The following is a 17849-nucleotide window of genomic DNA, read 5'->3' as shown; positions in this document are numbered from 1 at the left end:
GCAGGCCCTGGCAGAGCTGGTGCTGGGCAGGCTCTTACCAAACAGAGCCAGCAGGGACTGCAGCGCAAAGTGCACGGTTCGTCGGTTGGCTTGCTTCCCGGTTTTCAGGATTACTTCCTCCTGACCAACTTCACAGAGATCAAAACCTAGAGGAACAAAGAATAGAAACATCTGCTTCCTCAGGGAAGATTCCACATCCTGAGCATGATTAGAGCTGCAGGGCCCCTCGTGCCGTTTCATGGGAACACCCGCAAGGCCTGAGCAAGCGTTCCAGGCGGGCCGCCCTGTGCACATCAGTCAGTCATGTGAGTGGAGAGTCGGGCCACCCTGTCCAGAACATCCCCTCGACGCAGCCCCCACTTGGTGTACGTGTGGGCCTCACTGCCTGGTTCTCCTCCAGCCCTTCATAATGCACTATGGAGTGCTCTTGAGAACTGAGGACCAGAACTTAGTAACACTCATTCACATTTTTGTTGTTCTGCGCATTCTTTTGCAGAAGGACAGCTTATGTAAAGACTGTCCTGGACAAAAACGAGCCACTCCATTCAGCACTGGGGCCAGTGTCTGCAGCTGGTGGACAGGAAGCTGGGATTCGAAATGAGCTCTCAGACAATGGAGGCTCTGCTGTGTTGGCTGGACCACGCTTCAGGGACCTCAATCTGCCGAAGCCCGAGGGTGCTGCTCCCTGATTCTAAAGGCTGAAGTGAGACTAAGGGGCGTACAACAAAGGGCACAGAGCTTCTTGAGCAAGAGGCCGGCTAACGAGCTGTTGACACAGCACTTGGCCTCCTTAGGAGACATTACAGAGGCACCAGCACGTATGCCTCCCTGGGGAGAAGCCAAGCCCAGACGCCGTGGCCACCGACAGGGACCACCAAGTGAGGATTTGGGAGTGGAAGGCACTGAAGACCTTCACTCGGCCTCCTTCGGTGGATCACTGAGCTCTGCTTGAAACTGTAAAACAGAGTGCTTGTGATGCCACGCCCTTTTCTCTGGTCTCACATCGCTGCAATAGCAGGGACTGGCAACTCTCTCCCGTCCATCTGTCGTCCATCCATCCATCCTTTTCATCTTCACTCAAGGAGCCTGACACTGGTCTGACACTATCACCTCCTTTGCAATTAGGCTCACTGGAGGAAGCACGTGGTGTTCGGGTTGCTGTGGGACACTTTCCTCTCTGAACTCAAAAACAGTCCCTGAAAGCGACATGAAGGACTCAGAGGATTCCGCATTTAAAAACAGATAACTAATAATATAAATGTCGTGTTTCCCTTAGAAACCTCTACTTTTACCAGCATGATTTAATTGGTTGCTCCGACGAACAGAGTCCTCTCAAGCTCTGCCAGCCTGTGACGCGGGTTGACGGGGTGTACTTCATGCTGTGGCCTGCGAGGAGGCGAATCTCTGAGCCTCGGAGCCTGGCGCGAGCGAGCCCCCTTTCAAGGTACCAAGCCCGCTAGACATGGCTTTCCTCCCCCAGCCCTTAGTCAAAGGGCTTATGCAAACACAGGCACGACGGTCACACTGGAGTGTCAGTGGAATCAGGGAAGTAATTAAAGTCACCCGCAACCCCAATACCAGACAGTGCCAGTGTTAAGATTTGGGGGGTTTCCTCCTGGACCATTTCCCTTGATACACTGGGCAAGGGACATGGAGAACACAGGTTCCCAAGTGAGGAGAGCAGGCTCTGTCACCCACACCCACACTCGAGGGAGGCGCAGGCCCTGCGTGGAAAAAAGTCTTTCCTCTGGAAAGAAGGTCTGGGTTGCATCTTGTTGCTGACTCCGCTGTGCCACTGCCCCACAGCCTGCCATAGAAATGAAGGGGGGACTGTCCTGGCGTGAACCTGGCCTTTCTCACGCTTGCCTCCATTTGCTGCTGACTACATGTATTTAGATATAAATTAACTATGTTGACCTAGGAAGAATATGCTTTAAATCCACAGAAAAGAAGCAAGTAGTACAACCCATAAAGGATGCCAAGTCTCTAATCCAAGGAGACTCAGAGCCTCTCTGGGCTTTGTGGGTGTCCCCCTTTACCCTAAAAAAAAATGGTGTGTCTGAAAACAAATAGAGCCAACCCTGAGTCAAGGTCGCTGTGGAAGGGCATCTACAACAAGATGGCCCGATACTGAATTCCAGGCTGCACAAGAAGGAAGAAAAGTCCCATTTAAGGCTTCACTGTCCTGTCACGTCTGGTGGCTCATCCCTGTAACAGTGAGGCAAGACTGTGTTATCTTCCCACGGCTGTCTACTGCCCTCAGATAGAATCCAGAGGCCATCCCCTCAGGGAGTGCCTGGCCCTTCCTTCTTCTCTGGTAAACGTCTCTCTGAGGCCTGCTCCAGCCCCGCCCCCAGCCTCTGCTTTAGCCTGTTGGGGTGCTCCTTCACCTTCACAGGTGCTCCCCCAAGAGACGGTGCCTGATAGGTTTGTTTGTGTTCTCCCTTTAGACTGTGAACTCCAGGAGGGCAGGGCTTTTGTCTTTTGCTCACTGCTGCATCTCCGGTGCCTAGAACGTTGCCTGGAACAGAACATGTGTTCCGAAGGCAATTGTGGAGTGAATGGCTCCCACATAAGGCCCTGGACACTCAAGTGGGGGCAGGAGGAGAGAGGCTCATGGCCTTTGTGTCCTATCAACAAACACAGTCATAAGTAAACAGTGAGATGTCAGGAGCCACATCTGCATATTATAAACAGTGAGCAAGGCAGAGGGTGTGTCCTGGACTGACCAAGGTCCCTGCCTCGTGCAGTCCTAGGTGCCCATGGCCAGTCCGAGGTGGTTTCGATAGTATTGCTTTCCTGTTAGTTTCCAGTAGCCAGTGATGGAGGCCAACACCGAAACCATTATTTTATGACTCTACTTTTAGTTTTCTTTAGCCCCTAAGTCACACTTGGCCTCCAACAATACTGGACTCTAGCAGATTGCTATTAAGGTAATGCATACAAATGAGATAAGATCACAATAAAGGGAAAATGGGACCAAGTCGGAGGGCCATTTGGGAATCGTGTGAAAGCACTAGAATCTTTGAGTTAACTGTTTTAAGACAGTACGATGTCTAAAAAAACACTGAGAAGAGAGCCTTAAGGGACTGTCAGCTTTACCCGACATAAACCAGGAGGAAAAGCATATATTTAAAAAATGGAATTAAAGGAACCGTTAAATCAAGGGTGCTCTGTCCTACCGAGAGCTGCCAGGAATTCGTGACATCCAGGGAGCCGCCACAGCTGGACGCTGATGGAGACCTGAATGGGGGCTGACGCGAAGTCCTGCTCCTTCTCGCCGGCCTGGAGCTGAACCAGCACCTGGTGGAGCTGAGGAGGGAGGGCAGGCGTGAGCGCCACGCTGCCCGGCGTCTCCTTCCCCTTCAGCCCACCTCAGGACTTGGCCCCAGGTTGTTCTCATCCATCTGTTGTTCATCACCAATGACCCTCTCACCTCATGTGTGTGCACTGGAGACTCTTTTAAGGTGCCTTCGTGCCTACTGTGCTCTCTGGGAAGCTCATGGGGCTGTGGGCCAAGAGCCTGTGTGGGGCAGGAGTGGCTGTGTGGCCTCCGGGCAGGCCAGCCCCCAGTCAGGGGCTCTGCTTCCAGCCCCACGTCTTCCCTCGGGCACAGGATTGCCGCACGGGGAGGGGCTTGGGGAGCGGAAGGGGTTGGGATAGGGGGCTGGTTCACCCCCTTTTTTTTTTTTTTTTTTTTTTGAGTTGAAGTCTCACTCCGTCGCCCAGACTGGAGTGCAGTGGCCGCTCCCGGCCACCGCAGCCTCGACCTGCTGGGCTCCGGCAATCCTCCCGCCTCAGCCTTCCGAGTAGCCGGAATTACAAACACTCACTACCACGCCCAGCTGATTTTTTGTAGAGATGAGGTCTCGCTGCCCAGGCAGGTCTCGAACCGGCGGGCTCAGGCAATCCACTCACCTCAGCCTCCCAAAGGCGGGGAATTATAGGCTGAGCCACCAGCCCGGCCACCCCTTTTTTTAACTTGTTTATTTAGATCATCTTTAGAATCTTGAGTTAAGTGGTGGAGAGGAACCCAGCGTTGTCTTGGAGCCTCAGTGCTGGAGGAGCACTCAAACATCCCTGTCATTCCAGATTGCAGTTTGTGATCTCTGCTCAGGGGTCTTTGTGTGGTTACGGGTGTCACCACTTAAAGTCGGTTCTGCCCCTGCTGTTTTGTGGAGCTTGAGAGGCCAAATCGAGGACACGAGAAGAGTGGAGCAGGAGAGGGGAACCAGAGCAGAGGCAGGGAACAGGCTGCGGGGGACCCAGCCCAGAGCTTGGCAGCCCTGTGGCTGGCGCGTTAGACAGCACGTGCACAGGGAGGGAATGGGGTGGGCGGGGCGAGGGGCTCACCTGGCAGTTGCTACTTAAAGCAGTACTCACCATTCCAACCATATTTTTAACAGCCTTCGGCCGGCAGATTATAAGGAAAAGAAAGAAAGAGAGAGAGAAGAGAGTTTAGACTCAAGCACAGGCTGTTATGCAACACGAGCTGACCACTGCTTTAGGAAGCATCACACCAGGCCTGCGGCTCTGACCGGGAGGGGGGAGGAGCAAGAATCAGCAGGGGACACGCAGGAAAATGAACAGCCACGCCCAGGCCAGACACATGTGAGCTGAGGGCCTCAGGCCAGCATCAGCCAGCCCCACCCTTCCCCACCAGGAGAGGCTCAAGTGGGAGGGGTACGGGGGGCATCCACAGGCTGCTCTGTGAACCCAAGTCCGTGGTTCCAGAGCGACCCAGGAAGGACTGCCGGCCATCCACCTGCAGCTGGGGGCAGCCGCCGACACTTCTGGGGTCTGACAGTGTAGCGGGCAGAAGGTCCCTGTGTTCCCACCAAAAGCAAGAGATTAAGTGACTGGCTTTCTGGCCTCTCAGCCTAGCCCTGTAAACACAAGCCCATCTAGCTTTTTCTTTCTGTAGATCACAGACCTCTGGACCTCCTGGGGTCAAGAAGCTGTAATAGGCCATGTTCTGGAAGTGTCTTCCTGATGCTGCTCAATAAGCAGGTGGAACACTACATGACCAAGAGTCAACAAAGGGGATAGGTCTCTGAGTGCTTCTATGTTCCAAATCCAAGCGAAAAACAGCCCCAGCTCAGAGGAGGCTCTCAGTACCACTCAGAGTATCAGAGGCTAATCCTAGATGGAGCACCTTTATTTTTATCTAGAAAGACTTCTGCCTAAAGTGAAGTATGCTGACCCACATGTAACAATGTATGTCACATTTTTCAAATTACTACACTCTGAGATGACCAGGAACAAAGGCTCTGGCTAGTCAAGGGCTGCCCCACCCTCCAGAAGTGCTCCCACCCACGCTGGAACTGAGCTTGGTCAGACCCCCGCTGGCAGTGTGGAGTGGTACAGAGAAGCCCCAGGGCCAAGCTGTGAAGGACCTATGTGATGCTAAGAATCAGAGTCCTCCAAATCCCCAAATGAGGTGGTCTATGTTTTCCTAAAAGAAAACACTTTAAAAACTGCCAGGCAGTATCTTGCATTTGAGTTGACCCTGTGTGCACCACTGTGCCTCAGTGACTGTTTTGTTTTGGGCACGGACATAGTCTGATCAGAGGATGAGCAATGAACACCTGCAGCCGTCCTGGTGGGCTGGCCTATACCTGTTGGCTGAGGGAAGGTGGCTGTGATGCTGTCAATCAGCTGAACAGCTGGTGGTGCGATGGCAAGGTTCAGGACACCACTGGATGAGGAGTTCAGTCTCCTCTAAAGGCCCTCACAGTCTGGGCTCAGTGCCCAGAGAGGAAGTGCGAGAACCTGCCCTCCATCCCAACGTGGGCCAGGGAGGGCTGCTGTCTTAATCAAGCCCTTGCCTTCTCCGAAGCACAAAGGCATGAGACTGCATGTGCCTGCAGCTCCCCTTTAGGGCCAAGGCTCTCTGCCTCCCCAGTTCGGCCCAAGCCCTAGGCCGGGCTCAGCTGTGCAGACGCCACTTACCCGGCTGATAAGCTGCTCGCCTGTCTCTGAGGCAGTGATGAGTTTACAGAGGGCTTGGAGGGCAGGGTTGGGCAGACCTAAACCAAGAAAAAGAGGCGGGAGTTATTTAGAGGGGCCCCTGCACCCACAATCCTGCCATCTTCCCTGAAATCCTTAGCATTGGTGGCAATTTTCAAAAGCTCAGCACAGCCGGACATGTGTTTGTGTGTGAAGTGGAAAAGGAGAGAGAGGTCTGTGAGGAAGGCGGGGGAGCAAAGGGGGCCTCATCTGCTGCAGTCCTCCAGATGCAGTCCAGGACCCCACCTTGGGGCTCACGCAGTACCACCCCAGAATCAGCACCCAACTCACCCTGGAGGGGCCATGTGGCTCTCTCAGAGTCACAGCTGATGGTGACAGTATCGGTAGCAGCCAGTGTCTGCCAGCACAACCTCACATCATCCTGAGCAGGGGCAGAGCTGGGCCAGTGCCCGCTCGGCCCGGATGCCCTGCCATTACAGATGGCAAGAGCAGGGATGAGTAGTGTGTCCTCCAGGTCAGGGAAGGGCGTGCCTGGGATGCCTCGCCGCTTCTCGAGACACTCATACTCCCTCCTAACTGTGAGACCCAGTGTCCTCATGAATGCAGGGGCCACAGCCTCCCACCCCTGGGCCTGCTGTGGGCCAGGCCCGCACCGCCCAGCCCTCCCGAGGCCCTGCACCTGGCTCACCCAGCAGGGACTGGATGGTGCTGCTGCACTGCTGAAGCCGGTCACCCGGGTCGGAGGTGGGGAAGAAGACGGCAGCTGGCAGGCCACTGGCCGGGGGGTCCAGCCGGAAGCCCACGGCGGTGAGGAGGGCCTGCCAGCCAGGGATGCCGCCCACCTTGTTCTCCACGCTCTGCTGGGATGTGTACATGGCGTTGCGCTGCCCATTCTGGATGCGCTGCAGGGACTTCTCCACCTGGTGGGGAAAAGGGGGCAATCAGAGACCCAGGCCAGCCCTGGCTTCTCCATGTGGCTTTGAGGGCACACAAAGCCCACATGGCCAGGCCTGAGGCTATGGTGCTGGGGCTTGGCCAGGCTTCTTGCACAGGCAGGAGCAGATGGGAAGGATGTTACAGTCAGGACCAGTGAGGACTAGTGTGCCGGAAGGATTCTGTCTCGCCTAAGACACCTCTTCATTCTGGGTCTCCTCGGGCACTGAGCCAATTGGTCTAAAGACATAGGTCAGGGGTCTGCCTCAAACCATGTAGCGACTCCTCCCCCAAACAGTATACACCCTGGTCCTGGTGCTCAGGGCTGGCAAGCAGGAGGAAACATGCGCTCACATCAGCCTGGAGGAAGTGAACGTTCCTGGGCAGGATAGACAGCCAGCTCCCTGGCTGCCCCTCAGGCTGGAAGGGCCTTGGAGACATTGTCCACTGGGGTCAAGGAAGAAGAGAGGGGCTGGTGAACTTGACCCACGGCTCCCACACCTACCCCAGGAGATAACACGAGGAGGAGAAAACACTTAAATGTGCCCACGGGACCTCAAGGCTGAGTAGGGGCAGCTGAGGGACCTGGCCTGGAAGAAGGATGCCTGATGGGTAGAGAGGGCAGTTGCATGACCCAAGAAAAGCAATCTAGGGTGGTAACAAGGAAGATGGTGACAGGGACCTGAGAAGGCCCCCAGTGCTGAGCAACAGAAAGGCTCTATGCGTTCCCAGACATAAGGTAGCGTCTGTGGAGACAGCTTCCCAGTGTTATGGCAAATGGCAAGCCTGGCCCGAGAGCTGTCGGGGTCTGTGGGCCACAGCATCCTCACTTGTTCACAGATCAATTCCTCTCAGGCCCGAGGACAGCTCCTCCAGACAGACCCTCAGTTTAAGAAATGTGCAAGATTCATCTGTCCTCAGAAGTATGCCAAGCGCTTCCATGCCCTGGCACCAGGGATCCAGAGAGCCCTGCTTTGACTCGCCCCATGAGCCAGAAGTCTGCACAGCTGGGGAACATGCCCATCTGGAACACAGGCCCCAGGCCACTCCCATCTTGAGCAGGGTTGGGGCAAGGGTGCTGCAGTGACCAGCCTGCATGGTAGCCATGGGTGACCGTCTGCGCAGGCCTGGAAGGCGCTTGGATGGCGCTCTCCATCCATGTGCACTTGCCCAGTTCCACAGCATCAGGGCGAGTCAGCCACCATCACACCACTCATGGTCAGACTCAGACTCTTTCTGACCGAGCTTAGGGGAGACCGGGCATCTGATAAAGTAGTAATTCTCTCAGCCACTGGGACTCTCGTGTTTGCCAGGAATTCATATTTTCTCAAGTCCTCACAATAACCTTGAAATGTCGAAGTTTCATAACCCCCTTCCAGATGAGGAAATTAAGGCTCAGCCCAAGTGGCTTGCCCGAAGTCACACGGTCTGGAAACAGCTGGGGTATAGGTCCCTGCCATCCACTGCCCCTCCTCCAGGGTCCTGGCAACGACTGCTGTGGCCACCTGTATGGCACCACACCCAGACCTGCATTCACTACCCAGACCAGCGGGCTTGTTACAGAGATGTCTGTGGAGGTGGATGGCGCTGCCCTGGAGGCCCAGCCATGATGCGCCCTCCAGCTGCTCACATCCCAGGCAGGAAACCCGCAGCATCCCCTTCCCATGGGGCCAAGCCTAGCCTCCTTACCAGGTGCAGCAGCACTCGCAGGGCGTCCCGCGCACGCTCCGGGTGTTGTAGGATCTCTGTGAGGGCCTGGCCAATGAGTGACGAGGGACTGTTCAGCTTCACGTCACTCCCGATGAGTATGAAACCTGTGGCAAGGACACGAGGACACCTCAGTGGGGCAGCCAGAGACCCCAGCCTGCCAGGTTTTGACGGCTCATGTGGGCCCCATGGTTGATGCAGCAGGGAGAGCAGGCCTGGGCAGGAAAGCTGCTCACAGGCTGGGCTGGGGGCATCTGACTCTCTGGACGGCGATGTGGTACCCTTGTGTCCCCTTCCTCTGTGGAACCTGTACATACCAGTTGGCTGTTCAGGTAAGTGGGGCCCGCTGCTTTGCAAAAAGGAGCCCAGGAGCCACTGCCTTCCTGACTGGCCATGAGTGAGTGATGGTGGCCCCATCATCCCCGGGAATGACCTGCCCTGTTTTCCCTGAAATTCACCTGTGTCTGTCTAGGCCTTGGAGGAGGGGACATGTTGGGCTGGGGACATGTGCTCCCCTCCTCTTTAGTGCTAGCAGAGGTGGGAGGCAGGGCGGGGCTGTTCCCCAGCTCTAAGAACCGGCCAACTGCACCAGCTGGGAAAGACCAAGGTGGCCCAGGGAGGCGGGACCCCTGTCCTGCTCCTTCCTGTCCTCCCTTCCCAAACAGGACCTGGACAGTTTCCTTAAGGCCCAGGGCAGCTTTGGGACCACCTGCCCCCACCTCATGGAGGGAAAGGGTATCTAAGAGAAGGAGCTGTTTTTAAAGGTAGCAGGGCAGCAGCATTAAAAATCATTTCTCCCAGAACTAAGTTGTGACTTTACTACTGTCTATCAAAAAACTAAACAAAATACGACATTTTCAAAATGCCACGTCCCTGAGCACACCATGAAGACCCCCGCAAAGGAGGGAGGAACGATCAAGCAGAGGAGCCGGCTTCCCACACACCCTGCAGTACATTCCGGGGGGGCCTGTGGAGCCCGAAGACTCTTCTGAGCATAGGCAGCGTGGGGAGAACAGTAGCAGAAACCACTGGGATCACCTCTGATTTCTGTGTCTCCTGGGAGCAGAAGCAGCTCAGCAACATGGCCAAGCCCAAGCCCTCTGCCTGCTGGCCTGCCCTCCATCTGGCAGGGCCAGGGCACAGCTGTGAGTTGAGGGAGGGGCGGCCAAATAGCAGAGCCAGTGCCTATTGGTCAACTTCTCTTTAGCCACGTGAGCAAGCAGGGCAGAGTCTATTTGCTTTTTGAATAGCCCTTTGAAAAATACTACTGCTGTGCTGTGTTTGTGTAGTCAACATTCTGCACTTCTCAGGATGGCCCATCTATCTGGCACCAGCTTGTGGCCTGTGGCAGCACGGCCTATGCCCTTGCAGCCTCTCTGTTTGCTGGCTGACGGGCCTGGTATTGCCACGGCGCCTCCTCAGGGCTCACTCCCCTTTGGATGAGCACTTTCAGATACTCTACTCTACGGGATGGAACCATCTTATCCATTGGTGGGTCTTTTGTTTTGCGCTGCGTTGTGCAGTGCCCTGGGGAGCGATGCGAGAGAGCACGGTTGGAAGGGCCATGAGGTTGTCAGCAAGGCAGCCCCATTGAAGAGAGGCCATTGGGGAGCAGAGGTCCGCTGGCACTCTGTGTACCTCGGCCTGGCAGGGAGGGATTCCTGTCTGGCAGACCCCTCTGGGTGGCTGCTGTTGGCACACCTGCCATGGGGCCCCCTGGGGAAGAAGGCTGTTGTGCGGAGCTGAGAGGCAGCTCTGGACACTGGCTGGGTCCTCCCTTCCCACCTGTCCTGGAGGAGCGCTCCCCATCCAGACCCCAGATCCACTGAGTGCATGCCCTGCTGGCATTTCAGAATGTTAGGGCCTCACGCTGCACAAGACATTCAGTAGGCGCCTTAAAAGTGCTATCAGTTGTGGACTGGGTGGTGTCACCAGCACCGCCATCATCATCCCCTTGTTACTGCTGAGGACAGTGAGCTTCAGGGAGCGCAAGCAACCTGTCTCGGGCCACACAGCCAGGACATGGAGCTAGCCCAACCTTACGTCTTCCAGTGGCCACATCAAGTCTTTCTACCACACCCGCCCTCTTCTACAGTCACAGTTTAAGTGGGGTGCCATAAAGTGGGCCACCCAGCCTGCACTCGTGTTGGGAGGATTTTTTAATTTAATTTTATTTTACTTGTGAGTTGGAGTCTCACTCCATCGCCCAGGCTGGAGTGCAGTGGCACACTCACGGCCACCGCAACGTGGACCTGCTGGGCTCTGGCGATCCTTCCACCTCAGCCTTCCAAGTAGCCAGAACTATGGGTGCATGCTACTGCACCTGCCTAATCTTTTATTTTACTGTAGAGACAAGGTCTCATCAAGTTGCCCTGGTGGGTCTCGAACCTGTGGTCTCAGGCAATCCACTCGCCTCGGCCTCCCAAAGTGCTGGGATTATAGGGTGAGCCACCGAGCCCAGCCGGAGGGGTTTTACACGCACTGTCTGATGGCAGATGGCTCTGCTGCTCGGTGCCCAAGACGATCTTTTTTTTTTTTTTTTTTTTTTGAGTTGGAGTCTCACTGTCGCCCAGACTGGAGTACAGTGGCCGCTCCCGGCCACCGCAGCCTCGACCTGCTGGGCTCCGGTGATCCTTCTGCCTCAGCCTTCCGAGTAGCCGGAATTACAGGCATGTGCTACCACGCCCGGATGACTTTTTGATTTATTGTAGAGATGAAGTCTCGCTGCCCAGACGGGTCTCACCTCAGCCTCCCAAAGGCGTGGGATTACAGGCTGAGCCACCGAGCCTGGCTCCCAAGACGATCTTAATACCATAGCAGGGAAAAGCTCGCTCAGCAGCAGCCAAGGCTCTTGGCACACAGGCTCTCCTGGAACCTGCAGGGCGGTCCTGCCCTGCCTCCCCGCCCCACCTGCAGAGTGCAGCCTGGGGTCCTGTGAGGACTGAGCCCCAGGCCACAGCAGGCACCCTCGCACACCCTCCTACCTGCCCAGTTGGAGGGGTGTGAGAAGGCCTTGCTGCCTTGCACCGCCTTCATGGCTTCCCCCAGGGCGGCGCTGGCCTTCAGGCCGTTCAGCAGGGATGAGTAGAAGGTGTGGACAAACATCTTGGAAGCAGCCACTGGCACAGGCCACAGAGCCACGAGGACACACTGAGCACCGGCAGCCAGAAAGGCCCGTGTCCGCGCGATGACCCCATCGGCTGTGACCTTGCTGTTAGACTCCTGGGAGGAGCCGAGCACCACCAGCTTCACCGGCAGCCGCAGGTCCAGGATGTCTGCGGCAGTGAGCAGCAACTCCTGCAGGGGTGGGCAGTCCGAAATGCTCTCCCCGTCGCTGGTGTCATCCTGCACCCGCAGGGACTCCGGGATTGTGTAGGGGTGGCCGAAGGAGCTCTTGCTGCTGGCAGGGTTGCCATCCATGCTGGGTGTGAGGACCAAGGCTGACAATTTCCAAGAGATGTGGGTGGCGAAGTGGACGCACTCAGCCTGGGTCAGGGCACTCATGACCCTCTCCTTGGTGGCCACACTGCCCACCAAGGGCTGGCAGCCCAGCAGCTCAGACACCATGTAGGCTTCCTCCTCGGCCGACGGCATCGGCCCCCACAGCCACCTGTCCATCACTGCTGATGGCAGCTTGGGGTTGCCGATGACAGCCGCCATAGATGTGGAGCTGGAGTACGCAGGCGGGGTCTTCCGCAGGTGAGACTAGGAGGGAGAGGACAAAGCAGACCACCAGTCACACAGAGTGGCCCGGAGGCTGGGCAGCAGTCGACCAGGCTCAGGGACGGCCAGCTCTGCTGTCTGCTAGTCTAGCCTGCCTCCACCTGCTTCCTGGGTCCTCTCAGACTAGTTGTTTGGCGTCCTTCTGACACAGGTGCTAACTTACTGAGAATCCCCCCTGCTCTGATGAGCTCTGGAAAACCAGGACTGGACAGGAGAGGGGCACTTCCTGTCTGTCAAGTCCTAAGAGGGCTGGGGAAAGGGACCCTGATGTGACAGAATGGACAGAGGCCATGGTGCTGGGACAGCCAGCCTGCCCCATGGCTCTCACTCTAACAGACCTCTCCGTGCAGCCCCTAGATAGAGGAAAACCCATACCTGGTAAGTCACGGACTTGGAGGAAAGACTTTGTTTAAATTGTGAAAAAAAAGCAAGTCAATCTCATGGGAGACAGGGCCAACCTAAGTCCTTTAGAGGCCCCAAATGCTGAAAAGATTATAGTTCCCTCTCACCTTACAGGCTGCAAAATTAAAGAATCATGGAATTTAAAAAGCAGTATGAATAAGCCCAACCAAATTCTAATTTTCCCCATGATGATACTTGACACTTTTGGGGAAACATCAAGTATCAAGTTATTTCCAAGTAACTCTATGGTGTCTCTGCTTGGTGATGCCTTAAACACTGGGTAAGAGGAACACTGGATGCCTGTCAGGTGACGAGACTCTCCCAAGACCCTGGTTAAGCTGGCAAACACCTCGCTTACTGCTGCCATCAAAGCAAAAGCTTCCTAAGGCTGCTACATCTAATGCCCAGAGTGCTACTGACAGCAGGGAGCTGCTGGGTGGCCCAGTGTCAGGCAGGCCCACTTCACCTGTGGGATTCAGAGTCAGTCACGGAAACTCGGCAGACCCGGAGAAAGTCATTTCTTTCACTTTGAACTGATTCTGTCTCATAAGAAAAGTACCACTCAGCACAAAAAAGTTCAAATTAAGATCTCCAAAAACCCTTGAGGCAGAAGTGAGCCCAGTTAGACCATGCCGATGACCAGGGTCAACAAAGAGGCCAAGTCAGTGGGCTGCCCATGCATCGGGCCTGGGGCCTCGGTTCTTCACCTGGCCTACACTTTCTACCATTGTGCGGAAGCCCACCTGATGGACGCCTGCCCGGCCAGCCATGGGGATTAGGAGTAGACAGGGTTGGAAGGGCTCTGAGGACAGCCAGCAGCTTGAGAGCATTGGAAAGTCTGAAGACAGAGCAATGCAGGTCCTTGTGGCAAGGACAGTCCCACGGCTGGTGCAGGCAGGGACACTGCAAGGGGAGTGCAATGTGGGCAGGAGCCTTGTGGGATCATGAGGGGTAGAGGGAGCCAGGGTTTTGAGGTCTCTGCGAGAGTTTGGAGAAGGGGAATAGGACTCAGGGTTGGGTCCAAAGTTTCTCTCATCAGGTGGGCAGGGCCAGGATGGCTGTGGGGTGAGACCTGTGACTGTGGGTAGCCCGCTATTGCCCCCTTGATTTTCACAGATGTTTCTTTCCATACTGATTTTTTTTTTCCTGAATGAGACCTGAGTCCCTGCCTGGCCTCTGAAAGCCACCTCACTTGTTTTCAGTTCTTTCATTGGCCTGTTGGGCTCATGACCCTGAAGTCACAACAAAGACACTCAGAATTGACACAAATCATGGCTTTCTGAGGTAGCAAAGCCCTGCCAGGGGTCAGGAGGGTTGTCCCCACCTTTGGGGAGACTCACTCTACCTGGGCACAAACCCTAGAATCAACACTTGAGAGGAGCTCACGGCCTGTGCCTTGGTAACACAGGCCAGGCCCACAGAGAGATGTGCCTTTTGACTGGAGGGCAAGGCTCCCCAGATGTGCTGAGCTTACCTTGGCCTGTGGGCTGAGGGAGCGGATGGAGGGTACTGCGACAAGGCCGAAGCGCTCATAAAGGTACTCGTTGGAGGAGCTTCCCTTCAGGAGGGCGAAGGGGATGAGGTAGAGCTCACCCTCCAGGACCAGGATCAGCTGCCGGTGCCGGCCCACGGGGCCGCTGGAGTGCATCAGGCCCTGCAGAGCAAGCAGAGGCTGACGCCGGCCCACAGGCAGGGCGGGCAGGGCTTCAGACTGCAGGACAGCTCCGGCGGCAGACGGGAAGGTGTCCGAGTGGCCAGGCCAGGCTTGAAAGTGTGGGCAAGGGGGGTGGGCTGGGGGCACTGCCCTGCAGGAGCTTTTCCCTCGCAGAGTGGCTCAGGCTGGCTTGGCGGGGCTCCTGTCTCCCTCCCAGGTCAAGGGACAGTTCTTGAAATTTGTGGACAACCTGGAGTGAGTGGGAGCCCAGGGTTGCCTCGCCGGTCAAGAAGTGGCATGGCCCACACAGACACTGGCAGACCTCACTAGATCCAGATGTGTCCACAGGAGACAGGGAGTGAGTACAAAGGGCAGCTGTCCCAGAAAAAGCCTTGGTGACCCTGAGGGCCAGGGCCAGAGGAGGCTGTGTGGGCACAGGCGTGCCCCGAGAGCAGGCTGGACTGGCTCCTCTCAGAACAGCCAGCAGGGCTCAACTGGAGGGGGGTCTGTTTTCCATTTTGATGGATGGACGAGAGGCTGGAAATTCAGAGTGAAGATGGCAAGTATGGGAGCTAGGATAACATCTCCTGGAGGAGAAGGGCGGGGCTGGGCTCCAGGACCTGCTGGGACCTCTTCTGAGGAGAGGGTGTCTCCTGGGTCCGGGCTTGGGAGGTGCCAGCCCTGCTTGTTCTCTCTGGGGACATCAGGAGAAGTCCAACATGCTGATGTGACACCCATCCCTCCTGAAAGGCCTCTGTGAGGGCACGACATTGCAGACAGACAGACACTTGCTCATTCCATCCTCTGCATTTCTTTCCAAAAGGACTGCAGTGGAGACCAGGGCTGCATCTCACCAGCAACCCTTGTGAAGGACAACAGGACTCAGTGCAGGCTGAGCGTGAACAAAGGGTGGAGGCAACGCTGCGTGGCCCCAGCCTCCAGGGCAGGAAGGCTGCTCTATGAAGCTGTGTGCAGCATGGATGCCACGGGCAGGCCGGCTCCCTCCCCTCACCCCCTGCCTGCCGAGGGGCGCTGACAAGTGGGGCACTCACCAGGGCGCTGCTGTGCCCGGGGATGCAAATGTGCGTGCCTGACCTGTCTGACATGCTGCTGTGGGCGCTTGGCTGAGGGTGGTAGTTAGCTACTCAGCTAACCCAAAGTGACACGTGCCTGGCAGGACGTTCAGTCTCTGCAAACCCCCTATGATCTATCTTTCTTTCTTTTCTCTTTCTCTCTTTCCTTTTTAAATTCTAGCTGCATCTAAAGAAAGCAAAAATAAAAATTATCAGGACGGTTTGTTTCTTGTTTGCTTTAAGAGCAGTCGTGTTTCCCAAGAAGGGGTAAATGAAGCGCTGCGATACGAGAAGCATGTGACTCTGACGCTGTCTGTGGATGAGCTTGGGGTTAGCATGGGGAGGGAGGGGAGCTGCAGGCAGCTGGGCCCTGAGATCCCCAGGGGCCACACCTGAGGCCCCATCAGCCCACAGGCAGAGGTGGCTATGGGGGCCGCTCTGGAGGGCAGTGCCACCACACGGCTGGAGTGCGCCAATGAGCCTGGAATGAGCTGCTCTGCCCTCAGTAATGGGGTCAGCAGCTGTGACAGTGACAACCGCCTGATGCTCAGCAAGAGTCATGCTGCCCAAGACACGGGCCACATGGGGCTTGAGCCACCTGCCACGTGCAAAACTGAACCCACTGTCTACCACTCAAGTCACCAGGCCTTGTGACAGATGCTGGCCTCAGCCCTGCATGTCCTCCCTGGGCTCCTGCCACCCAGGCCCACCCCCCCACCCCCGTAAGCTTCTGTCAGATGTCATCCCACAGGCCACTGCTTCCACCAGGACATGCCCGGCACAGGGCCTTGTGGCTGGGACTGAGCCTGGCACATGCACAGACCCCAGGGTGAGGGGAATGGGACCCCCGTCCAGGTAGTGTGAGAGGAGGCAGGCGACAATCGCGGTTGCTTTCTGAGTCATGGGCTTGTGGGGAGGGGATCAGATGCAGGCTGGGAGCTCCGGTTACAAGGCAGGGGGCACCTGCCTGGACAGGTTGGGGAAGACACTCTGGAAGTGGTCTTCTGAGTTTGGCTCTGTACACAAGCACTGCCCTTGCACCAAAAGATTAGCCGTAATCCAATGTGACTTTGAAAGGGGCGAAAAAGGTGACATCTCTATCCAAATTGTGTATCACTGGTTAGATGACAAGGAGAGACATTCAAGGAACTGCCACTCTGCCCTGGGCCTGTCAGCCAGGAGAGGGCACCTGCTGGCTTCTTAGGCCTCAGGCTCGAAAGGCCAAAGGGCCCAGGCAGCAGCCTACGGCAGCGACTACCAGAGGGTCTAACAGATTCCCCCAAAGACTCAGATTTCCTGACCTCAAGTTTCAAGAAATGGGATCTTTTAAAGCAGAATGGGACATGGAGACCGGGTAAACTAGAATCTGTCCCTTCTCCAGGGGTGCGGCCCTTCAGTCTCTCCAACGGACTGTGGCCCTGCCTGTTGTTCGAGAGCATCCAGCAGGCCCGGCCAGTGGGAGATGACAGGGATGCCAGGAGGTGAAGTCTTTGTACAGGGAGAGGGTGGGAGGGTGGTTCCTCTTGAATGGTGGGTGAGGGGTGCACTGGAGGCGACTTTGTGTGGCTGTGGTCTGTTGATTGCCTCTCAACCCCCAAGCCCTGTTATCATCTGCGGCAGGTGACGTTCCTTCAGCTTTCCTCCCATGAGTGCACGCAGCGCCAAGCTTTGCCAGTAGAGGGCGCTGGTGGAGGGAGGGACTGAGGAGCCAGGACTCTCCTGCCAGCCTGGGTCAGTGCAGCAAGGACATCCAGTGGGGCCCACTCTGCCACAGACCCAGAATGCTGTCCCTCTGCCACCTTGCAGTCCTGACCAGCTGGTAACCTTCACAGCGCTCCCCACAAGGAGACCAGAGCCCCCAAGCTCCCAAGGCCCCTACCCACCCCCCCAGGCGCCTGGCCCGACACACCCTCCTGCTGGAAGCTGCATGCCACTCCCGCGTGCACTCAAAGTGGAGCTGCTGCCCGCCCAATGGCTCCAACCTGGCTACGGCCTCTGTGTCCTATGGGCTGAAGCACACCTTCTCCAGTGTCTGTCCCTTCCCGGGCACCCTCCCTCAGTCCTGGAGAACCGTAAGGTTTCTTATATCTCAGTCACTCTTTCCTCCACATTGAACTTGCCCTGGTCAGCCCACTGTGTGGCTTGTTTCCTGATGGACCCAGAGGGAGGGTCCAGGGTCCAGCAGATCAGGAAGAAAAGGCACCTTCTGGGAAGAGGGGAGAGGCCTTGGCCATGGAGTCTGGCCCACCACGTTGGGGCACTCCTGGGATCTGGAGTTGTAGACAGAGAGGTGAATGGTGAGCACCTTGACAAGACACCTTCCTGCACCTTGGTTTCCAGACCCACAGAACAGCACCAACAGGACAGGCCTGGGAGATGGAGGGAGC

At 56.5% G+C, this 17849-nt stretch overlaps 1 protein-coding gene across 1 annotated transcript in view; it reads right to left on the bottom strand.

Moving 5' to 3' along the window:
- The window catches only part of LOC103250798 (tetratricopeptide repeat protein 28), a 47611-nt gene that overhangs the window by 3490 nt on the left and 26272 nt on the right, over window positions 1–17849 (bottom strand). The window contains exons 4-11 of the mRNA XM_008049385.2: window positions 14210–14389; window positions 11595–12315; window positions 8593–8717; window positions 6659–6890; window positions 5953–6029; window positions 4384–4407; window positions 3183–3312; window positions 39–146 (exon numbers count right to left, since the gene is read on the bottom strand). Coding sequence (XP_008047576.2) covers window positions 39–146; window positions 3183–3312; window positions 4384–4407; window positions 5953–6029; window positions 6659–6890; window positions 8593–8717; window positions 11595–12315; window positions 14210–14389 — 1597 coding nt within the window. The remainder of the gene's footprint in view (window positions 1–38; window positions 147–3182; window positions 3313–4383; window positions 4408–5952; window positions 6030–6658; window positions 6891–8592; window positions 8718–11594; window positions 12316–14209; window positions 14390–17849) is intronic.

Source organism: Carlito syrichta, unplaced genomic scaffold, assembly GCF_000164805.1.
Source record: "Carlito syrichta isolate Samal-C Ts95f unplaced genomic scaffold, Tarsius_syrichta-2.0.1 Scaffold135122, whole genome shotgun sequence".
Classification (NCBI taxonomy): domain Eukaryota; kingdom Metazoa; phylum Chordata; class Mammalia; order Primates; family Tarsiidae; genus Carlito; species Carlito syrichta.
This window is presented reverse-complemented; position numbering and strand designations above follow the sequence as displayed.